Raw genomic sequence first — 26,702 nt, 5'->3', positions numbered from 1 at the left:
TACTTAAAGGAGCCATGACAGTTTACTCGTGTTCCTAATAGCAGCACAATAAATCTACCCACCTGGTGCTACAAAATGACATCAATGCCTGGAAGGTGCAGCAAATTGTTGCATAGTCAGATAGTACCAACACTGCGAAGTGCAGAATAGTTTCAAGAGATTTTTAAATAATTATTTTGTTTCTAGCTCTTTGTTTCATGATTGATTAGTATTTGATATTTTCTAGTATAAACTACAGTTTCAAACAAAATAAATTAATAGAGAAAAGTTAATACAAGCAAACCAGCATTTTCCTTTTAAAAAACTGTTATGTTTTTCCAATTGTTTGGCTCTAAACTCTAATGTGAAAAGCTCATGCTAAACTTTGACCTGTGCTACCACTGTTTTCCTCTTTTTAATTACATTATTGTGATAAGCATTAACCTTTGAAGAAAGAACTGTGTTAATTATAACTACCCACTAAGTTATTTCAGAAGTTTCTTATTACAAATTGTTCTGGAAATCTCAAAAATTTTCTACCAATTAGGCTCAAAATAGGAATTCTAGAAAGGAACAGAGACTTGAAACCTTTCATTGTGAATAGAAAAAAAATATGCCTTCTCCAGCTGAAAAGGCTGTGACAAAACAGGCACTATACTCGCCGCAGGAAAAAGAAAATCATCATCGCATGATTTATCATATGCTGATAAAACAGGTAATTCCTGATAGCCGAAAGGACTGATCCTCTGAAGTAGTGGACTAGAGTATAACTAGAGTTGTTTCATAAATACTTTAGAAAGTAACACTGAGGGCAAATTCATAATCTTGTATTTTGATAAAATTGCAGAATGATAGACTCCTTTCATGAAGCTTATATAGATGATTATTCAGAAAGAAAAAACCTGTACAGTAACTGGGTTCTTCATTGCCTACCTATGTATCTCCATGGCCCTCCCTGGCCGTCCTCTACTCCCAAGTTGCAAGATTCCACAGCAGAGATGGCACTAAACTGGGATACAGAAGATGGCTCGGCCTTTATGCTCACTGGTGATAGCACAAAGAAAACGAAAAACCCAGCAGACACTGTGGAAGTGCTGAGTTCAGGCACAATATAAATTTTTGCTACAAATATTGTCATCCTAAAGTTGATTTGTATGCAAACTCCATCCCCAATACTTAAACATGTATTACTTAAAGCCTTGAAGGAAAGGAAGAATGACAAAATTTGGGGCTTCTTCTATCACTTCAGGAAAGAAATAAGTGGTAGGATGTCCAAGTGATATATGTTAACAGCATACATCAATTTAATCTGTCCTGCATTCATGTAATGTGCAACCTGCCATGAAGTTTTATGAAAGTGCATGAAATAGGATCTCTGTTTTCACCAAGTAGTTTAGGTTCAATTAAATCTGAGATAACCTGGCAGACTACTTTGTAACTATGTTTTGAATTAGACTCAAAGTGGCCTTAAGGTCTAATTTTACCCTTTGAATTGGAATTAACATGGATTTCTTTAGTTAACTCTTGGAAATGATTAGTTAAAAGCTTGATAATGCAATGAACTGCTTCTTCTGCCTGCTAAAAATATTTCCAGGACTAGACAATCACCCAGGTATTGAAAGGCCATTTTCACGTAATCCCTTAATTAGCAATAGCTTATTTTGCCCTTGTCCTTTCATATATCAGAACAGAAGAACACAGTATTGGAAGTGTTCCTAACTAAGGAAACGGTGAAATTATTACATTGCGGCAACACACAAGCACTTATCCTTGTGAACTACTCCTCTTCCTTATCATGTATTCCCTCAAGGAGCTCCCAGATAAGGAATCTAATGATACTTAACTCTGTCCATTTTAAATCAGGATAAAACTCTCCTTAGGAAGAAAAATCCCCCATTTTGTGAACTGAGTTTCCACTAGATAAGTGAAACCTAGGAACTCAGGACTGTCAGCTGCCTCAATACAGCTTTAAGCTTCATCCTGGATACAAACTGTCATTTAGTTACAGATAGAGAAAATTCTTCACTAACATTTGGAAGCAGCCCACCTACAAATGTTAAGAATTTTTCACAGTTTAAAAATATGAAGTCTTGGTAATCTGCAATTCTAAACTACATGCTGATTGAGTAACATATATTTCTTTCACAAATTAAAATCTTATTGAGATTCTTCCATAAAGTTGCCTTGTTTTCTGTCTTCAGCTATAATGGGAACAAAATGTGAAGAGCAGAAAGTCCTACTGTAGCCAGCTCACTGACGACTTCAGATTTGTCACTGCTGGAGTCTATGATAAAATACCTGCAGTCAAAAGACTCTCACTAAAATATGGAAGGTGGGTTTCTGCAGTGTTGGCTGCATTATTGCACTGCTGAAGCCAGAAGCAAAGATGTTATGACAAAATGGGAAGGCTGCTCTCCAGAAGAACACAATTTGTTAATGAATCACTACTTTTCTTTTCTCTGAAAAATATCTGTAAATACCTGCAGGCCTTTTAAGAAGGTCCTGAAGCTTTAAGCTAAGATACAACGTGATGGATGGTACTAGTCTCATTCGTTTTGAGAAGCAAATAATCACAGCGCAGCATAGCTCAGCTGAGTGTGGCAGATCTATTTCATTTAGTTCCTTATGCTGATCAGCTACTTAAGTAAGTCTCTGAACAAGAAAAGCAAGAATAATTTCTCCCTTTGTGAGTGACAATATCTTTTATACAGAGGAGATAATACTTTGACTTAATGTATTTTGAAGGATACACACAGGGTAAATGCTGAAGGACAGAACACTGTTGTACATGTCTAGAATGGTAGTTACAATAAAATCTAGCTCAAGAACGCATGCAAAGCAGGAGAAGTCCATGGTAAATAGTTTCTATCTCCATTATCACTTGCTGAAGAAAATGGCAATAAAAAAGAAGCATTCAGTCTTGAAGAGTGGAATAAAAAAAGACATTGCAAATCACTGAAGAGGAACTACCTGAAGGTAGTGCATATCTTGATTCCATGATGTAGTGTGAACCACAGATAAACACAGATCCAGTACTAAAGATTCGGAGAATGAAAATAAAGTAACTGGGAGGCAAAGTACTGTGTAATAGGACTATATACACTGCTGGACATGAGAGAACAGTGAAGCTGATAGAATGATAACTACCAGTACTGATTCATCCAGTGCCCCAGTAGCAGTCACAGCCTTAGTTAAAAATCTTATTCTAGATAGTGAGGTAGATAGCAAATACTAGTGTAAGAATCATCAGTGTTGCATACCACTGCCTTGATGCCCTCAAATTGTGTAAGAACTAAAGCAGAGGGATTACTTGTGATGGCAAACCCCCTGCCCCTCTATTTGAAGGTGAGAACATTGAAGTATTAGGGTTATATGATGTCTCTTTCTCACAGAATGAGCCAGAAAGGGCTTCTTCCTAAGTACAGCAACAGCCTACATAGTTAGTATGAGCTCCTGCATGAGAGGAGAACTTCAATAGTCTGAGAGCTGAACAGACAGGAACTGCCAAGCAGGAGATCCTCAACCAGTGTTTCCATATCTTTGGAGAGATCAGAGATTGAGATGCATGATGACTGTCTCATTAGGACAACATATGACAACATTTGTTAAACTGTATCTGCCAAATAAGGAGTATGGATGGAGATTCAAGGCTTGCAAGTTGCATAACTGCAGAAAAATAACTTTAGGAGACAAAAAGAGAAAAATCATAGTAGAAGAATTCAGTTCCACTAGGGGTTGAGAGGGAAGTGAGATGAAGCTGGCCACAGTGCTACATATGCTATATATAAATATATATGCCATATTGCAAATACGAGGGACAGCAGAAATGGATGAGCATCTTCTCCTAAGAGTACTACAAGGGAAAAAAGAGAAGACGTATACTTCCAGAGTATGCATGTACGCATGCACTTGTGGATCATCAGCTGCAGAAAGAACAAGAAATATACTTATAGTAGAAATAGAAATTTGATAAAAATTGTTTCCAACAGATATATAATTATAACTAAACTAGCGCAGTAAAATTAGCATGGTGGAAACACACAAGGAAGCCAACAGTTCATGAGGAATGGCTAGTGAGTTTCTATGACTGAAAGAGAAAGGCAGTAGAAAAATGGAGTGGTTTTTGGACAGCGTGGCCCTTTGGGTATCATTGCTGCAGAGCAGGACACTCCATAGTGAAGCAGACCTGCAAATGAAGTTGACAAAAAAAATCTGCTCTTCTGTACCTGGGATGGATGCACACTTTAAATGTTATATGTATGGACAATCACTTCAAAGAAAATCATAAAATGTGCTCAACCACAAAAGTTAACAAAATGCACAAACATGTAAACAACTAGGCAGTTGCTCCCTGCACAAAATCCTCATGACTACCTACCTCACTGAGGAAGAAATAGAAAAAAAAACCCCACATAGTAAAATACGTCTGTAAAACTTCATGACAAGTACAAACGGCTCTAAAAAATGCACTTCTGTCCATGCTAAGAAAATAAATACAGACACAACTAATTCACATAGCTATCAGAAGGTATATGAACTCATTTTTGTTCTTAAAGATATAGACCACAAAGAAGCAGCAAAAAATACACACAGAACAACAATATTTTACAATGGCATTATGCACTGAATGACAGCTCTTGTTGAAAAGAATTATTTTGAGGAAAATCAGTATGTATTGCACATAATGCAATAGTGCATAATGTCGTACATGTGACGCATAAGGACAAAACATGCTTGTGTTTGTCCCTAAAACACATTTACATGGAATAAGAAAAGAACATTGAAAAAGTAATATATGAACTATAAAGCTGGACCATAACAGATACTGCCCAGTATACATTATGATTAATGGATCCAATTTAAACAAAAGTGAAATAAAAGGGAAAAAACCCTAATCCACTGAAGACAAACAATTTTCCACATTGTCTGCACATTGAATGCACACAAAAATCTCACCAAAACTTGTGCATATTCCTACTTTTGCCTGAAAACTGGTACAAATATGTTTCAGAACACTACACAGTGTGTCTACAAAACATGTGAACAGCTTTAGCTGCTCAGAATTTTTGTTCCAAGGTATTTTATGTGCCAGCACTCACAGGTGTGATATTTTCAAAAAGTGTTTCAGAAATACATAGCAGTTGTGTTCAACAGCAGCAGCAATCTTAAACGTACAGAGATTGCAGGTAACAAGAAGGAAGTGTTCTAATCAATACTAATTGAATTATGTTGATCATAACACTCTTCACTTCCCATTTCCTTCTATTAAAATAAAGTGCATTGCAAGCTAGATATTTATACATTTCCTGAAGGAGGATGGAAAGTGAGAAGAGAAAGAAAATGGCAAATAGTAATAGATAGTATTACACAGGCAGCCCTAGAAGGAAAAGGAAGAACAGCTTAAATCTATGAGAAACTGGCAACTTCTCTTACTGATAGCTACCCATCCTTTTGACACTTCTTTCGTGCTACTCTAAGCTTCCCACCCCAAATACAGGAATTAGACAGGTATGTTCATTTTGTATAGGCACTTTTCATTAGTAACAACCTAGACAGACTAAAGTACCCTGCCAATACTAACAGCCAGGTTTACCATTTAGCAGCTCATACAGGGTGCCAACAGCTTTAACATTTCACTTCAGCTGTTACAAATTACCACTTTTGTATTTTTTAAAACCAACAGGGACTACGTTTCCCTGTAACAATAGTCACTCACTACACTGACTACTGGAATGAGACCCAAGGCTGACAATATAGCTGTGAAACTTCCAAAGTGAGCAAAACCAATAGATTTCTGGAACTGTACTTTTGTGAGAGGCTAACGGGTGAAAGGCTACTGTAAAAAGATTTCTTCTTCACATATAAATCAACAGTATGACTCAAGACTCCTAAATTCATATGGGATTTCCACAAAACAGTGACAGTTATAACTAACTGCACTATTAATGAGAGGCCCGAACCCATGATTCCCTTGAAACACTCCTACTCCTCCGAACTCTCCTTCCTGACATCAGTCCTGTCACCATCACTACACTAATATACTACGGCAGTTGTAAGACGTACCTTTCTTTGCCCATTTTCAATTCAATCATTCAGCCAAAAAGAAGAGCAGAAGCAGCATGCATGGATAACCATCTATAAAAGTTCACTTCTGTCTTTCCTCTTTTTCATAGCTGAATGTATGGCAAAAACTGCTGGTGACACAACACTGGTGAGGAACTGTTTACACAGCAGTGAAACTGAGGATTCTCTTGAATCTCACTTCTAAATTTAGAGAATTCCTGCAAGTTATCTTGCATCTCATGCATTCATTTTAGTCTCTGATGCCCCTTTTTTGATTTTCATCATAGTAGAGTAGCTAATGTGTTTGTAGTAGGACTGAAGAGCTGCTTCCTTTGAAGCAGACATAAGTTGCTGGATAGGACTAACATTCTGGTGAGATGCTAATGCTAACCACTATTCATTTTACTTAATATGAAAGGACTGTAACCCCCCATCCCTTCCCTTCTCTCCCCATCCTGGGAAGCCAGATGCATTAAGTGAAGTTAATTTCAAGGAAAAGATCTGTCTTGGTACATACAGGATTCAGCTACTAACCAAATATATCTATACAGAATTTAGGGAAATGTTTTGCTTAAATCAAAATACATAAAAAAACCATTTTCTGTTCTTCTTCTCAATATCCTTTCCAGTAAATGCACTGATCGGTTTTACCACATCTGATCTGATGTAGTAATGATGCCAAAGCTGAATATCTAATGAAGGAACCTATTTATATATTAAAAAACCTTATCAAATACCTTAAACTATTAAATTCAGTAACTGTTTATTACATAACCTGGTATCATGCAATTAAGAGCTCAATAATAATGATTAAGACTGTCCAAAAAGAAACTTTTTTTAATTTTAAAACAATCACAGAAAAGCAAAGAGATAAAAAAAGTAACAGGCCAATAAGATGCAAATCTGTCACATTATTTGGTCAGAAAACAGAAAGCATGTTGATGGCTTTTAGCTAAGATTTGTTCTTTCCGTGTGCCAGTCAGAGCTTATGTAAACCAACGTGAATTATACTACTAACCTAAACTCATTTAGAGAATGACAATCAGCCTATAATCTTCACTGTAAATTTATGTATGACATCAGCTTGATGTGGAATTTGAGTCTCTTATTCAATGATACTTTCTGACTTGGGTACAGTAACAGAAACTTTAAAAAAATTCAGTAATATTGTTTCAGGAAGAACTGAATGGCTCAGTCAAATAACATGCTTGTATGAAATGCTAAACGGATTAGATACCACCAATAAGAACACAATACTGAAAAGAAAAAGGTAAAAGGTAGATTTTTTGATAGTAACATCACAAGAAAATCATCAGTCCAAAAATATTGACATGAATATTTGAAAAGAAAAGCTTCTTGTCAGTATATTTTTGGTGTTACATTGATATTATTATTTGAACAAACAACATAACATCATAACATTCAGAAAAATTACTATTTAAATTCACCAACAAAAGAAACAAAAGGATGAGCAAGTGGAAACTCCTCACATTCTGAGAGATTCTCCATTTTTATATATCATTTCAATTGTTTCTATAGAAGCCTGAAGTAGTCCAGAGGAAGGGGAAAATGGTTATTAATGTTTCTTTAGTCCTAAATATTCCAAAATGATTAACTGTGGTTTTGAGCCTGTGAAGTTGGTAAAAATACTCCCTGGCTCCCGAAGAATAAAATGGCTATTAGTAGTTTGAAAACTATTGTCTTTTTCCATATAAGTTTGGAGAGATTAGTTTGGAGAAATTCTTGAGACTCTTCTTCAACTGCTTCTCCAAACATCTCCATCTTGGGAGCACAGGATTAAGAGGTACTTCTTCAGTGTCTGAGTCCAGAAAAAGGACAGACAGGGCTTCTATTACAATGGCACAGGAGAGGAGGAAGCAGACGGAATGGTTATCACATGTACTGCTGTGCCACAGTTCTAGGGAGGCTGTGAAATCTCCGTCTGTGCAAATTTTAAAGAACCAGCTGCACCACTGGTTCCCAAACTTCTGATTGCTAAGATACTTTTTTCCTAGATAAAATTGATGGTATCTACTGATCTCCCCAGCCTTTCATATCTCTACCAGAGCAGCTGGGTAGCAGCTCCGTGACCACCTCTTAGCTTATTATACAGCAGATTCTAAACTTGACTTCCAAAACCTGCTCGTTCATCTGAAGGATCAAATGAAGGGAAGCCAACATGATTATGTGCTGGAGAGACTTAAAAGATAAAAACGGTCTTTGGAACTATCAACTGACCGATAATAAGGACAATTAAGGAAAAATCCTACCTTAAGGCTGTTGATATCTTTGAAACTCTTCGACCACCAACATCAGCTACCAAAGCCAAGAAAACTATTTCAACTTCAAATGTATAGTTTACAGACTGGAACATTCCTACTCACAGAAAACCAAATAGCATCCTTAAGTCCAAAAATACAGTATTACCATGTATACATGTAATGATTTCAATTTTATTAGAAAAAATTACAACTGACCATTTTTTAACTAAGTTTTTCAAAAAAAAAAAAAAATTCAGAACTCTAAAGGGTCAGACCAAAAGTCCATCTAGTGAGAAATACCAACAGTGACCTGTAACAAACACTTAGGAAAAATATAAAAACTGAACAAGTACACAGTGATATTCCGTCTAGTTGGGAAGTCATCAATTTTGACGCTTTCTCTATTAGAGAATATCAACTTTACCAAGCAATGGGAGTAAGAAGTGCACTGCAGCAGACCGGGCATTTTTATTCTCGAGAAGATATGAGTTAGAAACAATTTTCAACAAAGCACGTAAAAAAAAGAGTTCAGAGAGAGAGAAAACCAGAAAAGGAAAAATGCAAATTTATTGCCATTTCTCAAGCCCAAGAAATAAAACACCAAAATGAGTAGAAAGCTGTTTTTCTCCTTGAATGTACTCCCATTGTTTTGCTTAAATCTAGCCCTCAATGTTTTCTACTCCCAGGAGAGACCTCCTCACAGGAACCACACTATGTTGTCAACAGTTACATTAATCTCTCTGACAGTTTTTAGGAAAGGAGTTTGAACTCAGATACTAATCTTGAAAAAAAAAATCCTTGTGAAAAACATCTAGTGGTTAAGGTTGTTGGCACACATTCAGCTGTCCAGTCTTCACAGCACTTAAGTTTCTGGCATATCATAAAGGGTACCAATGCTCCTCTTTGCCAAACAGGCAACTGAGTACAAATAGCAGATTTCATCTTCCACTGACACCTAATGTTTCTATAGTAAAGGCTGGGAGAAAGTGTGTCTGGAGAATAATATTCCCAATGGATCACAGAGGAATGTTAAGATGTAAGGAGTCCTCTTTCCTCTGCTAAAAACTCAAGCTTCATAATGGTTTTCTCTCACTACAAATCTCAATTTGCAGTTAAGGAAATATTGGGATAATTGGGAGACTGCCTAATTCCAGTTGTAAATAGCTAATTTTAGGATTTTTTTCCAGCTATCTTTTCAAAACTGCAGAGTATTTTTACATTATATAAGAAGACAGAGTTAAACAGTTCATCTTTTTTAAAGATGTGTGAGCAGTGTCTAGGTCAAACCTGAACATAATGGATGTATAGTAAACTAAACTATAAAGTGAAAATAAATAGAGCAGATGGCTAAGTGTCTATCAAGGGATACACTTATCCATTCTAAATGTCAAGTCTGTTCTTGGGCTTAGTCTCTGTAAATGTTATAGTAACAAGTATTCTGTAAGGAGTGCTCTCTTCTGGTCAAATAAAGCTGGTGGTAATTCCATAACAATGTATTTAATGTCATAAACATTGATTCCTTAGAAATGACAGATTCTGTCTCTGTAGGAGTCGTCATATCAAATCAAACAACAAGGGCATATATGCTGATACTCAAACATGTATGTTATGTTTCAGAAGGAGGAAAAACCTGGACCTCCCTTCTTTAATAACACAACCAAACAATTCATACGAGCTACAGAGAAATCCATGAGACAACTCATTTTCCATTCAAAAGTATATTATTTTTGTTGTTGCTTCAGCATGCAACCCTGCACACATAACCAACAATAAAGTTCAAGACCTTGTAAATATTCATCAGAAAAGAAGTCTTTGTTAAAACTGGAGATAGGACTGTCACCACATTTTTCTCATGGCTGACTTTGCAAGAATGTTAAAAAAAGTACACAGAAATTCACAAGTATCAGAAAATGAAGAAATGCCAAGGCAAATTTGCACTTTTTTAGCGGGCACCCAAACTACTATATACTCTATCTGTAGGCAGACGTCTGAAGAAATGTAGATAGCAGATTTCTGTATGGACAATTGGGAAAGATAGTATTAGAAAGAACACGAGGTAAGCACTCTTAAGGCTTAATAAGCACAGAAGTTTGTCTTGATGAGTCTCCTTCTAGTAAATGGAGAATCTACTGTTTTGCAAAATCCAGCAGATCCACTTTTAAGAGGATGAGAGACGAACAAGACTAATATTCCTAAGAACAGGACCTCCTCTGAGAAGACGCGGTAGTCAGGGTTAGACTTCATTCCTTCTTGTTAGTCCAGATATTTGTCCTACCTTCTCGAGTTTATTTTCTGGTAATCTGTTAGTAATTTTTCACAATATTCTTTGGAATAAAGTTGCACTTTATGATTTCAAAAGAGAAAATGGAAGAAACCTTAACTTTTATTTAGAAGCTCATTTTTTCTGAATGTTGCCAATGTGCACTACTGTCTTGCTGAAATCAAAATCCAGCAGTGTAACTTCCACACGAAAACATAATTTCATAATATTGCTAGTTCATATTATACACTAATTTTTGGTACTATGTAAGATTTCTCCGTTGTTCAATGGATTACGATTTCTTTCCAATCCTATTTCTGTGATATTAAATGAAAAAAATTTAAAATATTAAATTAAAATTTAAGTTTTTTCATTAGAGAACACTGCACATGCAGAAATCTGAAAATTGTTCTTAACTGTTGCATTACTTCACGCATATATTACAAAACAGGAACATGAAGTGGGGCTGTCTATTCATCACCCATACAATGCCTATCTACTTTATATAAGTAGATGCATGCAGGAATGCTTAATTAGGAACTTTCAATTCCTTAAAAAAGGGTAAAATTCAAAGTAACCACAAAAAAGAAACTTTGCCTCACTACAAGTTGCAAAAAGCTTCACTAAAAGGTCATAATTTTTGGAATTTCTCCCACATACCCGGAAAAGTTAGGAAAAGCTCCCTTGGCAGGTGGAGTTATGACTCGACAAGAACAAGAGCTAGTTTTTCTCCAGGTGTATGCTAGGGTTAAACTTTTGCTTGTGCCTATAGTAAATGCACACACTGTGCTGAAAATTACATCTCACCAAATAAGTATAGACTGTAACATTTGTGGAACACTGTATTTTCTGTAACATACTGTAAAAGCGGATGGAAATTAAAATGGCTACTAGAATGCCACATCTCTTAACATACCCTGGTTTCCGCTGCATAGCCAGATGTCACAGAATCTCTGAGAGAGGGGTTTGGAGGGTCAGTTGATCCCAAAACTACTGACTGGCTACCACTGTGTCCAGTCTAAAGCAAAAGGGAGGAAGACTTTGCATACTTTTATTCCATTTAGATTTGTATGAGGTATGATTGTCATTTAAACCCTATATTTGTTCATACAAGTTGCATGTTTGTTAATAGAAGTTCTATATAATACTGGGGGAACAGACAGTACAAATCTGATTCAGATCATGTGTGAACTTAGAATCACATTTTTGCTTAATTACCAAGAACATAACAACGTTAGCTCCATCCTTTATGCTGAGCTATGGAACGATTTGATGACTGACAGGAAAAAGTTACCCCTTCAAACAATGCAAACAAATTTCTTAAAAACAGAACTACAAAGTGAATTCATACCATCTCAGCGCTTTATGTCAGGGGGTTCTGTCCTCAGGTCCTGGGTGACCTAGACCTGGATATCCCATTTAATGAAGTCACAGCCACCTGAGTAGGTGACAATGGCACCTAGTTGGACCCAAGGAACAATACCACCTCCAAGGCCGGACAGCACAGAGAATTGCCCAATACCAGGAAGGCCAAAACTTCTTCCAGATGTAATCAATGTCTAAACAAGTACTGGGAGAGGAAAGGAGAGAGAAGGAACATTTTGATCTGAATAATTCCCAAAGATGGATCTGATCTCAAAGAGAAACTATAGGTCTTAAATGTCAGATTATTTTCTGGAATAAGACCTGTGGATGCAAAGCAGCATAAAAAATAGATCTCCACCAGGCTGCAGTTGAGCATCTGATAGTTGTATGTGCCTTAACATGCTGAGCTGGGCTATCCAAGGGATAAAGAAAATACACTTCACTTACTGAAAGGGAAGGCTGGGATCTGATATGGCAGTGGTCTATATGGAAGAGAAATTCACCAGCAATTCAGCACTTGAAATTCACTTATCCCAGAAAAGCATGTAACACCATTTAACTAGTGCAGTTTGCTTCAAAGCTGATGATGCCTAGTAAGTTGGGAAGGAAATCTTGAAATTTAAGTTGGAACAGTTTTTCCTTAAATCTAAGCTTTTCAAAATTTCACTGCATTATAAGTACACAACATATTTTCATGTCAGAAAACAATTTTCTATTTTAATCATCAAGAAGTTAATTCAAGAAGTTAGAATTATTTCGCCTCAACAAGGTTATATATTTAAGGCTTATTATGAAAGAATACCTTGAGGTATTTGTTTTGAGACTTTCCTTTAATTACGCATATCGAATTCCAAGTTGTAGAAATTGTGAGAGAGTTAAAGGGAATAAAAAACAGTAAAGAAAATACTCTATAACAGTGTGCCCAAAATATTCACTGGTATTACTATTATTTCAAAATTTTTGGATATTTAAAATTAAAACTCTATAGTACTGAACATTTTCTACACTTAGTTTCCAAAGAGAAATAACTTCTCATACTGTACTGTGAAAACTAGTATTATGCAATGATCATTGCTAATGGGAGTAGATTATATTTTATCTGAAAATGAAGAGGGCTGCAAAAGTAACATTCTGTTGGTGGTGTCAATCCAATTGTTACCTGAATCGCATTGTGCATATGATCTCTGAATGAGTATGGGTTAAAAAAGGAGACTAAATATTTAACCCAGGAAACTTCAGCAGTCTGATTTACAGTGCAGCTCTTCAAACACCTATATCAGTACAATTAAGGGGGAGACGAACTATAGCATGATATTGAGAATAAGTGCCTGCAAAAAGAAGAGGTTTCAAATTCTTAAGCTGGCCTTGCTACCAGAGAGAATGTTTGTGCACCTAAACTTTTAAGAGAGGGACGCCTATTGCAAGAAATGACTTGTCTACATTATATAAACTATATTGAATCATTTTCTCTCTTTTTATTAAGTCACTGTTTATGATATCACAAACATTTCAATACCGCATTTACACTTTACAAGAGTATGATTTTTTCTTCTGTCTGATAGCAATTACAAAATATCGTTCTGCTGAAAACTTGATTCATCTTATCTTCGGCCATCTTTCCCTCTGAAAAAGTTCATTTTCTTTAAACTCTCAAATTGAGAGGGAAGTGTAAAGTTTATCAGACCAACCTGAGTACTCCTGTGCAACTACTGCCTTTACTTTCTTTTTCTTTTTTTTCTTTTCACTTGAGCTTTCACAACTATCATTCTTATAGTTTGGATGGAGGCCTTCGCTAGAGCACAGGACTTCCCTAACATAAAAGATCCTCTAATACATAAAGAACTTTTCTTCTCCATATTCTCACTGCCAAGTACTTGAACTCTCAATCTAACTGATTTTGTTTACTGATAGTAGTTTTGGAAAAGTCTCATATTCTGTATTGCAAAATTTCTTTCATTGACTCATTTCCTGCAGAAAATTCATGATCAGGATGTTGATATCAACATAGCCACTTTCCTCCAAACTCCTGTTCATTATCTACATCACACGATAGAAAGAATCAACTTCTGGATTCCCCAGAGACCTTGCAAAATAAACACAGTGCACTAATGAATCTCTGTAGCTAATGATTTCTTCAGTGGTTTTGTACACATTGTCCAAAGGCAAGTTTATAGATTAATTAGGGAAGTATGATCTTTCTTTACCGACAGCTGAAAGAAGATGCATCATTTTCTCTTTCATCATGGAGAGATCCGTCAAGATATCAGGCTATATCAGCTACCTTAATCTCAAAATCCAGCCATAGCACGTTAAGACCAGATGTATTTCACTTGGGCTTTGAGATTTTTGAGTGGTTACACTGGCTGTATGTACATGCTATAGTGTCTCATGACAAATAGTTCCTGATAAATAACGGATTCAGAAGTTTCATTTGATGAGAAGACATTTGGCTGTCTTTCAGTTTCATCTAGCTTGATCTGGGTTGTAGTAAAGACAGTGCTGAACAAAAGGTTTTCTTTAAAACCCTGTACAGTTATTTAGATGGAAAATCCAGTTCTTTCCACTTCAAAGATATATTTCCTATCTAATGCTCAACAAGATAGAGGAATTATATAAAGACAAGGACCAAGCAACATAAACTTGCCCACTTACATATAATTCAAGGATTAGGAAGTACACATTAGGTTATCTAAACTTCGGTGTATAAAAAATAGAAAAAAAATGAACAATTTTATTCGGTGTTACAGCTGTTCATTAAAGAATTTAAATGTATTTTACACAGCTTCCGGATATACAGATCGTCAGCAGCAATTAGAGATTGCTGGATAGCTGCTGCAGTATGGATACAGTGGTAGACAACTCAATGCCACAAAATATTCTGAAAATTCCTTCCAAAAACTCTGGAAAAGCGTTAGGTAAGAAAATATGCATACTACCTTCCATATGTCCGTTTCAAGTATCCACTCAAATTTCTTGAAATTTCAGTAAATGTTACCTTTCTAGGACAAGATAGAATATCACTTCCTTTTCACAATACTCTAGCTTCAGTTACTTCAAGCAAAAATTTTCTATTCCAGTCCAACTGCCTGTTTTTTTGTCCTGTTTATAGACCAGACACTCGTTAACCTCTCAAATCTCTGGAGAATTGTGGTTTCAAGGGAACCCAGGAGGAAAAGACAAATTTGGAAACCCATTTATCCAGCTCACTGGAATTGAGACATTATGGTTTTCATTCTTCCCCCACTCCCCAAAATACCAAATTTCCATCATCAGAGCTCTCTGAATAAACGAACATTTTGTTACTGGACTCAGGAAGAAAGAAACCGCATGCTTGTCAGGGACACAGCGAGGAGGGGTGGAATATGTGCTTGGGAGTGTGTTTATTTGACTGGATTGCAGACGGTCAACCGAGGAACATGCATATCATATATTTTTAAGCATTTCATAATGTCTTCTTATTAATTCCAGCCAAAACCACCAAGACCAAAATTATCTGAAATTGGTGCTTGTGTGTCCTGACCCCAAACCCAACAATGGTTGCATAAAAAAAATCTGTTTTCCTCTCAGGTTTGTTTATTTTTTTTAATCAATTAGAAGGCAGTGCTCTTTAGAGTCTATGGAGAAGACAGGTCTCCATAGCTAACAAATTGAAATGTGGTACTGGGTAAATTTTACTTCCAGGAAACGAAAACGCTGAAGTCCTTGAATGAGGGAGGCTATAAGCAGAGAGCTCTTCTAAAGGAAGGAGCTTTTATTGAACCTGTCACTTGTCATTAAACACTCCATATTTTACCTTAGCCTGATATTTTCATTAGAGCCTAAAGACCTTTTTCATCTGTGAATGAAAGCATTCCCTTCAGCCTTGTGCTGTATATGAGGAAAGACTCTGAAAATGAGCCCACCCAAACGGGACAATTATGTTCACAAAAGCAGGAAAGGCGCTAGGGAAAATCAAGTAATATTAATATTGCGATAACTTCTACATTTCAACGCTGAGTATTACATGCCACTTCAACTTTAAATTCTTAAATTCTTAGACATTTGTTAATTTTTTTTTGTCTCATAAATACTTATTATATTGAAAGTAACACTCCGATCGAAGAAACCAGTGCAGAATACAACACAACATAAGCAAAGTGAAAAAAGCATATACTATTGTACAAAAATGTATAGTTGTCTCTAATTGGAGAAACTGAATAACAAAAGGTAATGATGAAAAACGTATACTTTGACATCTCTTCTCAACTTTAGTTTCCCTATTAGACCTCAAGTCCACAGTAAGGTATCACTGCAGAAAAACATACCCAATTAATTTGGCTTCTTCATAAGAGAAAATCGGTTATTTTTTCTAGTTTCTGGATATAAGTTGGCTATTTTTGGATTGAAATTGAAAAGAATAAAAATATTTACAGGAAAACTATGGTAATTATGCTAGTCATAGTTTTATATCTGTGATATCTCAACAGCTCAACTACTTTGGTAATAAAGAATGTGATAGTACATCGTGAGGACAGCTATACATTCTTAAACAACTCTAATATAAAGCAGCACCATTCCTCAACCTGCCACTTGAATTCTCAGCAACAGATGCCTCACTACTGCCACCACAGCTGTACAATCACTGAAATATCAGAAACCGGTGTGTGAATCTTTACAAGAGTCAGCTTCCAAACTTGAAAAATTGTAACAGGACTTAAAGCTATCAGTAACCAGAATATTACTGTCTGTCCATTACTATGTGCAATTGTACAAACATATTACCTAATTTACTGTTTCTAAAAAATAAATGAGCAATTTTAATATGCTAATAGGATCTGAGAAAGAACAGATTTCAGGCTTCTTCCAATACATTCTGTTTGCATAAATGAAAGGAAAACTGAAAGGGAAAGAATAACAGCGGAGGAAAAAAGCAAGTAAAGAAAATGGTACCTTTTCAAACCTGAAAAAAACCCCCAAAAGATGATCTTGTGCAATGGTATCATTTGATAAATACAGTATGTACAAAATTGCATGTCAGATGTCAAGTACTACTTATCTTTTCCAACTTAAAATATATATTTATACAAATACAGATTAGAAATCTAACCAAATATTACATTATTTTTAGAAATTTTTAAAGACATTTCACTAATATAAGGAGTATTGTGTTATTTGAACTTAAGCTGCCACATAACTACAGCCTTGTGGATCGTTGTAGCATTACAGCCACAAAACTGGCTGCAGATGCAGAATTCCCACATCCCAGTCTTTTATAAAAATCTGTAGTTATGAAATTACTTCATACACTTAACCATTTCAGTGCACTGTACGTATAGGGCTGGAACTGAGGGGGAAAACCACAAAATAGTGCATCTGAGAGCATTCCACATGGACACATGTTTCTGTGGTTCTTTTGAAAGTTCTTAAAGAGTTGAAACCATCCCACTGGAATTCCACAGAACAGAGTAAAGAAGTATCAACTTAAATTAAGGAGGTGATTTGTCTTTTCTATTGAACTACTAGGTTTTACCGCATGTCTTTATTGTAGTTGTAGTATCAAACACAGCTAGTTATAGGAACCAGGATTTAACCTAGGGCAGTAGAAGAAAATACCCACAGAAAGGTTTGCTCTGTTAAGATTTCAGAAATAATTTTTAAAGACTCCTATGTCCATTTTCTCTAGCCAAAATGAAAGTTATTTTTGTAAGTTAAAGAAATCACAGGCAAAACATCTATTGTCTTCTCACTTAGCATCATGCTATCTTTGCTTTATGCCATGGCTGTAGTTTAACATAACTATGACAGCACTTGATAACTTACCGCTTGATAAAACATCTACATCTCGCAAACTGAGAAATATTTCACTTGGTTTCAAACTGGTGATTTTCATTTGTCTATATAGATTTGAGGGAATCAGTTAACTCTGTGGGGCAGCACCATATTATGATTTCAAAAATAAAGCAAAATACGTAAGTGACTAGTGAGAATACCAGAACTCACGAGATGGAGCAGGGTTTCATTGTCAAACAATGTTGAGTAAACACCGAAAACACATGATTCTCCAGTTACCTCATAATGATTTCAATTTACTGTAAGAATACTTACTGATAAAGGCTTGGTTATCTTTTGTTTACTGAAGAAAAGGTAGCGATATAAGGTAAAACCAGCTGGGAAAATACACACAACAGCTAAAGAAAAAGGCTGTTAGAACAGCAGTGAAGAAAGAAATGCCATACCAGTCTCAAAGCCAGTAAGGTAATATTATCTCAATGATTCATTTCATAACTGAGTTGACAGTTACACCTTTTTTATTTTTTTCTTATTACAAAAATGGAGTAAACTATAAACTATAAAGGAAACTGAGAGGCTGCTATCCTTGAAGCCTTCACCTTTTAAACAAACAGTAACAAATTTCCTATTGGAAATTATTGGAAATAAATCAGGAGGTACAGCAGAGAGTGAGATAGCCAAGACTGGCTCATTGGCCATATCCCTTTAACTCGGTTCTCATGTTACCTGAAGCTGTTGGGAGCTGTCATTGAGATTATCCTCTCTTCTCCTGGCCTCCTCCAGCATCTGTGCGCTCTTCTTTTTCTCCACTTGCTCCTTGTGCTTCAGATTTGCTACTTTCTTATTTTGATCTTTAACTTGCCTGTAAAAGAAAAGCACACTCAGAATGCAGTGCAGGGGACACCTCCAACCAATGCCAGGGTTTGTGATCTGGATTTCGAAAAGAGCGGAAACCCCCAATATAATCACTTTTTCTGCAGTAGTCCACCCACAGGCCAAATGTAAATGTTATCCTCAGCTGTCAATACAACCTAAAGAACATTTCGTTTTGCTTATCACTATCAATGTAAACATGGAAATTTCTACAACAAAACCCTTAAAAATGATTATTTAGTATAAACTGATAATCAAAGGGCACACCTGCCCTCTTGCAACTAGGTGGTATGTGTTACACAGAAATCTTTTTTCTGTTCGTACACACATGCACATAATAAAAAAAATACATCTAATAGTTTATTTTGCTTTGAGTATTACTGTATGCAATGTAAGGTATGTAGGAAGATTAAAAAGAAAAAATAATCAAACACATCTTGAATGTAGAGGACTATCTAAAAGATCTAGGCAATCTGTTTTCAGAAGTAAAACTATTTCTTTGCAACCTCAAATTCTACTTATTTACTAGATATTTTGAGGGATTTCCTACCCTTTCTTTCTACAGAAACAAGCAAGACAGAACAAGCAAGAACAAACTATTTCAGAAAGCATGCATAATTTCCTTTTCACTTGCATCTATGAATTATTTTTGATGATCCTGGCAACTAGCATTGCCTGCAGACAGGGTTTGGCCTTTCTGGGCATTAAGACACACGGAGTATTGAATCTAATTACAGACCCTTTAATCTCAGCCTCCTGACCACAGAGAACTTAAGTCTGAACTTTTAGTCCAATCAAAACAAAACAGGCTAGCCTTGCTTCCTCAGCCCTTTTCTCCATAATTATATCTGGAGTTTGGACTTTGGAATAGAAGACAGATTCTTTGGTTGCAAGATTTCCCCCAAACATCATGCAAGTAGTAGAGACAGCTCTTTAATTTACTGTTTAGAAAGCAGAATGCTATACCAGCTTCCTATCTGGTATGTTATCCACACAGAGAGAGAAGAATGTTTCTTCTGTCTTTCAGAAACACTTTTAGAACAGATCACAAACAACTCTGATTGCTTTAATATTTTCTTCAGAACTCATAACAAAAGTATTATCGAGAACATATCTCATTACAATATATATGTTTAAATTATGTGGCATATGGCTAGTCAGTGCTTTGAGCTCTTTCAAGAAATGCAAATTTAACACTGAGTTCTGTTTTTTGCAGTATAAGCCAATGGCAGCTGGGAAAATTGCAAAGATAACAATTTTTCCTTGGTGTTACACAAACTTCTGTTACTGAGAAAAAGTGCTGATGACCTCCAGAGACTCTCTTCTATATTTCTATAAAAGAAAAAAGTGAATGTCCTTTTCTGATGATGTCAAAAAATTACTGGCATATTTAACTACCTTTTCCAAGAGTTAACAGCTGATTCGACTCAGGATGCTTTTTAGACATAACTAGTATAATTGTTAAGTTGTTCTAACCCAGTGCTGCATATTGGTAATGGGCACATTGCCCAGTTGGAAAGCAGACTTGCTTAGTGATTAAACAACTTATTGGAAATATGTTGGCACTAACTCAACTTGTACAATACACAGTTCTATCTGTACTATAAAACAAACATAGAAGGTACACCTAAGTTAATGCAGAAAATGAAAATATGTAAGCCCAACACACTCAGCTCCCCACGAGCATTCTGATTCTACTTCTGAATGAGAATTAGGGAAATGAATTAACGTTGATAAACTTGCAAACCTAGATTTACCATCTGGCAAACTATTCTGCATTACTATAATTCATTGGTTAGATTACAGACAACAATATTAATAAAGCCACAACCCTGATCAAAATATAAAGTAGATCATCTTTACGGTCTGAAATATCTTCAAATAAAATGTGCACTTTGGAGAAAAGAGTGGTTATAGGGGTTTGTGCTACAATGTCTACCTCCTATGGTCTGAACCAAGATTAATGTTTTTTTAATATATTAGGCAAATATTTTGAGACAAAGTCATGCTCTTCTAAAGCAGTTTAAAAGATGCAACTCTAAGAATTACCTAGCGCTTGTAATACTCAGATCAATGCTTACAATTGCCATACAGTTAGGAAATCTGAATTCTTGTGCAGTATACAATGACCACTCTGTATCTTTGATGCTAAAAAGCAAAAAAAGTTGGACAATAAACCTTTCAAATGATTTACGTATCTATAGCATTACCTAAATTTGTTCTGATGCTTAACTGTCTCATAAACTGAAAAGCTCATGTGAATCTTGACATCCATAAATCTAAAAGGCTTGCAGTCATTTGAGGCATGAAAACACATCCCAGTTTATCCCACTGCCCACGGTGCCACATGATGAATCTTACTTTTACAATATTTCAGACAAATAATCACATGTAAAGTTTATCATATACAAGCCTTCAACCTTTGAACTTTTGCATCATGATAAGTTTTGTGAAACTCAATGTGTAAAGAATCCTCTTTCTTCCCTGCCAGATGACTTTCAGTTATCAAAGCCAGAATCGGAGGATCATGCTTGCGTGTATGTGCATGTGTGTGCGTGCGCATGCGAACACACAGTATATACAGAATTTTTTTGATACCAACATGTCTTAAAAGTTTAATTAACAGGAATCACTCAAATCACTACTCAATATGACAGATCTGTTGGTATTTGTGAACACTTAGATACTCTAATGATGTCATAAAATGATTTCATCTTCACCACTGAATGATATCCAGAATGAGAGCACATACTGAACTGGGAAAATAATATAAAATACAGAATGTATGCTTCTTAACTGAGCACATTACAACCTGTACATTTTACAAGGAGACAGTCAAGAGGAAAATAAAGATATGTCATAATATATGTGGAAACTAAGGAAGTTAACTAAGACTGCAGAAAGAAACAAAACTCTGGAATTTCCTCAGTTTGAGAGCTTGAACTTGTAACCTTACCAATGTTGTTTTAGTGCTTCTGAATGCAACTACGCATATATAGCATGTAACCTTGTCAAAGGGACAGTCAGGTTTTACAGAAACCCTTCTCCTGTAAGAGTAGTTTTATTAGAACTGGAATAACTGCAGAAGATTAAAGATAGCAAAAAAGAATGAATTAATTACACCGATGGCAGCTGTTTAGAGGTTTCTGAATATTTTCTAATAACCATTATTGGTAGTAGGTACTACAACTGACTAAAAACTAATTTGCAGTGTGCAGGTGGAATGATCGTCATAAAATAATGACCATGTGTATTTCTCTGAGAAATACAGAGCATTAATTATTACTAGATATTCCTTCCGAAACATTTTTATATTGGACTACAAAGAGAAAAATATGTTCACGATTCTAATATAAATCTGAAAGCCAGTTCATTTTCAACAAGGTAAATATTTAAAGCAAGAAGTCACAGGAACCAACAGAGGCAATAACAAAACCTGCAAAACTACTTCATCACAGAAGATGTTAGTTCTCAGAGCCATCCTCAAATCAAAACCTAAAAAATTTTCTAGTCAAATATTAAAAAAAAAAGCAAAATCTTAAGAGAATGTTTATTATCTTGTCTTTCAGGGAAAAATGCCAGTCATTTTGGAAAAAAACAATTTATTACTGTTTTTAATAGCAAAATGGCTTCCATTGCCAGATCAAATTTTCAGATCATGACATTTTTGAGATACAATTCCTAAAAAAATTAGGCCTTCAAGAGTGAAAAAATCTTTTCAATATTTATAATAGCAATATGTCATGACATGTACTGGTAGAATGGAATATATTAGAGAAAATTAAGTAGAATCAAAATCAGGCTTCTAATTAAAAAGGAAACTAGACACTAAAGATGACTATTAACTTTTATGACTTTAGCCTTTTTTTCTTTTTTTCAATGAAAGATACACTTACATTGCTTAAAGAAACCTTTCCACTTCTCTATCAAATTCTTGAATTTCCAGGGATGGGGTATAGCTGAATACGATGGGGACTGAATTAAGATAATCACAGTAAGCAAGAAAAACTTTCAAACAACAGGGCTTCCAATTTTTAAATAATTCTAATAGGGGAAGAAGAATCCAAACAATAGAAACCAACAAACCATCAAGTGTTCTTAAAAAAAAAATAGAAAGGGGATTGATCTAATTCACTTTATTACCTGCAAGCCCTTTGGAAGATTTTTCCTCTCTATTAAGATTAATTGCTTTATAGTCCCTATTACTTATTAAGGTTTTAAAGGAATTAATTTATTCAGTGCTAAAGAGAATATTTTTTGCATTTTAATACTAATCTCATTGTATTTTACTGTAATGCATATCACCATGTATAGCTGTTAATTTTTTCCTTATGTGAAATTTCATGTTAAAGTGACACAAGCTATTATCTTCCTCTGGCTATCTTTTCTGAGGTAATTTAAATTAAAATAAAATTAAAATAAAAGGTGATAAAATGTTAAGCAAAAATATGCAGAATTTAATTTGAATTTTATAATTATATTTTAATATGCTTTTCTTTCAGTTATGTGCCTAAACTACAACAATATTTTTATAATAACCCAAGAATAAGTATACATCTACAATGCACTGCAAAATACAACAGTCCAACCACCATGAGAAGCTTACCTTCAAGATAAAATGTATACACACACATTATATTTCACTAAGGAATACATGCATCAGAAAAATATACACAGATCTTGTGCACTGCAGTAGAAAGAGCTCGTTTTATTCATCTGACTTAGATACTTGGAAAATATTCCTACGTTAAAGAGTAGACATGCTGTCAGTCAGCCATGTCAGAAGGATGGTGTGTAGCTAGAGCCTTTATTGACGTAGCATTACCACCACCCACAGGACAATCCGCTGTTGCTGCAGCTACTAATCCTCATGCACAGATGAACTTCATTTGCTTTAAAGCATACTTTCCCCCTCAACATAAGTTAAACTGATGCAATACATATGCAGTTAATGAAATATTACTGCAAAAATTGCAAAGAAAATTGTATGCAATGAAGTACTGAATTATTACCTTAGTTTAAAATTGCAAACCAACATTGTATTATGCAATACTAGATTTTATAATACGTAATATCATCCAGTAAGACCTCAAAGCACTTTGTAGTCCTCAGAGATGCAGAGAAATACATTTATTCACTTGTGGAATGAAACAGAGCAGCCATCTGAAAGAGCATAACACTAAGAACAGTTTAGGTCAGAGAGAAAAGCATCCTATAATCAGAAAAAATTCCAGAAGGAAATGCTGGAAGGCAGAAAACAATGAACTAAGTTGTCCAAAGTTTTATTAGGAGTCTCGTTCATTAATTATTAGATGGGTGAAAAAAATGAAGTTGTATCACCTTATTCCTGTGAAAAATCAACATCAGCACAATGGGATGCTAGGAATCTGAGCTGGATTGATTTAAAACCATCTTGGAGGAAAATGTCGAACTTACAGAATCACCACCACCACTTCCTTCACCACCTGCTCGTTTTTTAGGTCTCCCCAACCAAATATTTTAGTTGGCCATAACCTTTACCTTAACTTATGAATTACAGAGATCATAAGCACAGTGATGTTCTTGAGATTTTACTTTTTCTAATGTTGGTACACAAAGGAAAACATTTACATTTTGAAAAGCATAACAGAAAGAAGTCAAAGAACAACTGTTCCCAATAAATACTTCTTAATATTGAAAATAAGGAAAAAACATTTTCCAAAAGGTTTTGCTCCAGCTTTTAGTTCCAAACTTGCTTTGCCTTACCTGTGGTTGATCACCCAACCACAGAGAATAATGGCAGCATTTGAAAGCCTAATTGAAAGCCTCAAGAAAGAAGAGTGTGATGAAAGAATGCTAAATAAGTGATGTAGTTGGTCTTGTTTCCTAGGACTGACCACATGACACAGTCCCATCACCACAACAGGGTGTCTGATCGACAGTCAAAGCAAAGTCACCAAAGGCTGCATGGACCAAGTTCTCTGTCTTACTCACTGGAAAACTAGGATCAGGGAAATAGTTTATTGCTAAGGATCTATGAGGAATTTGGTATGACTGATGCTTTCATTCCTCCACTGTGATAGAAGACAAATCTTCAGAAGCATCAATCATTTCAGGAATAAAAAGCCAACAGAGAAGGGGGGCATGGGATTTTTCTAGCCTTTTGTTCATTTGTGCATCCAGGAACAGTCACTCTGGATACCGACAGCTGTTTTTTTTTTTTTTTTAGGACAGTATGTATTATTTGGGGTTCTTCCTTTACTTTGCTGGGCTCTGCCTGGCAATCCCTGCATCTTAAGTAGTTTTACACTATTCTTTAACATTATAATAAGATTGAAAAGTGGCACATGGTTTAAGTTACCAACTAAAAGAAACTAATTTCATAATGCTTTTCAAATCGCTTAGTCTAATCTTATAATGTCCATTCCACTTTGTGTCTGAGCTAACAAACAGTCAAAATTCTTTCAATGAGCTGCTTTTGTTGAGATGGACAGCTGGCAAACTCAAGCATTCAATTAGCACTTCTCCTTATGAGTCTCTCCTCCCACAACCTATCATCATTTTGTTACACGGTTTGTCACTGTTCTGCGACATTTCTATGACAAGGTAACATATGCCAATGAAAGCATTAACAGATCCTGAAAATTTAACTGGCCTGCTGCATATGAGTCAAGAAGTCCCAGAGGGGCTTTCAGAGACAGAGAGAGTGGACTTCATTTCCTGAAGCATAGGAAAATCAGACTTTTAAAACAAAGTGTATGTTTAGAGCAGCACTGGAGGTAGCAAAGGATGAACATTAGAAAGGCTAGGGGAAACCAGTCTGCCCCGAATTTTAGGAACAGTAGCTTAGCAATGTCTGAATCAGCAGGTGCAGAAGTCAAAAATAAGAAGCAGATCTCAACTTTACACCAGTCTTCAACTTTGCTTAGCGTTAAGAATTATGTGCATGCTATCAATGCACACTTTCTAATGTAGTCAGCACATCTCTGTCTCTAGTTAAAGTGACAATAATTTTTTTCTTCCAGAAGCAGCTGTTGGGAAGATATGAGAAAGTGGAGCATGTGGCATATGAATCAGACACAATCTAGAAATTCAATATAAATAGAAATGTAGCCTAAAAATTCCTATAAACTAAAACTTCCTTAGAAAGAAACCCATCACCTGACTCGTTTACAATGCCTAAAGTTGACAAATTTCAAGCACTGATGTGGGACAAGTTGTTAATGCTATGTGGTATATTTTATGAGAGGATATTAGCAAGTCCTAACCAGCAAAAGAAACCAGCCTGCAATACATACAGTCTGTACTAAGATACTACCCTGAAACATAATTTCATTAGGAGGAACTAAATGCATGCAAACTCAGGTCTAATATTCTTTGAGATAAAATGAGTGTTAAATGTCAAATATGATATCATCCCATATTTGGGCATACGTTGCCTGATTAGAGGTTAATATAATTTGTTTGGGTTTTTTCATCTTCTTGTATTAAACTCTGACTTGCACAGTCCAGCAGAAGACCAAGAAATGTTATCAAAACTAAAAATACCAAATCTGAATGATACAGGTGCTTCCTCTGTGAAATATGATTTCTTGGAATGATCTGATATACTGTAAAAGGATCAGTGGGGAATACATTTATGGAAAAAAATTTTCTCATGATGGAGTGAGACAACACAGCATCAACAGTGCTGTATTTAGAGCAAGGTGCATAACAACTACACTAACAGGAAGAGAAGCTTTAGTAAGGATGGGAAGCATATGTGTCTCAAGCATACTCTAAAGCACTATCAAACTAATCTATTTCAGGAATAACAGATTTTCTTCAGTCCCTCAATCAAATGAAAACAAAGAATAAAACAGGCTATTCTCCAGTCATGAAGCAGTACCCGTATTACACACCAACACTGGTGAAGTCAAATGTTATCTTAGTATTCTCAAAATAATTGGGGGAAAAGAAAAAGGTGCCTTAACAAACTGGCTAAAATTGAGGGATTAACATACAGAGATTCTCTGTTTTAGTACAACAAGTTCATGTCAAACTAAGCAAATCAAAGATTCACTTTTAGACAGGGCCAGATACAACATGCTAAAACAAAACACTCTAAAAGCTTCAGTTAAACCTTTACAGCACCACATGTTTTGACTAATCTA

At 35.5% G+C, this 26,702-nt stretch overlaps 1 protein-coding gene across 7 annotated transcripts in view; it reads right to left on the bottom strand.

The window, feature by feature from the left end:
* Window positions 1–26,702, bottom strand: part of ERC1 (ELKS/RAB6-interacting/CAST family member 1) — a 309,324-nt gene that overhangs the window by 129,235 nt on the left and 153,387 nt on the right. For all 7 annotated transcript variants that reach the window (XM_026117004.2, XM_064515015.1, XM_064515024.1 and 4 more), the window contains one exon: window positions 18,424–18,559. In XM_026117004.2, coding sequence (XP_025972789.2) covers window positions 18,424–18,559 — 136 coding nt within the window. The remainder of the gene's footprint in view (window positions 1–18,423; window positions 18,560–26,702) is intronic.

Source organism: Dromaius novaehollandiae, chromosome 1, assembly GCF_036370855.1.
Source record: "Dromaius novaehollandiae isolate bDroNov1 chromosome 1, bDroNov1.hap1, whole genome shotgun sequence".
Classification (NCBI taxonomy): Eukaryota; Metazoa; Chordata; class Aves; order Casuariiformes; family Dromaiidae; genus Dromaius; species Dromaius novaehollandiae.
Note: the sequence above shows the minus strand (reverse complement) of the source record. Positions and strands in the feature narration are given on the sequence as shown.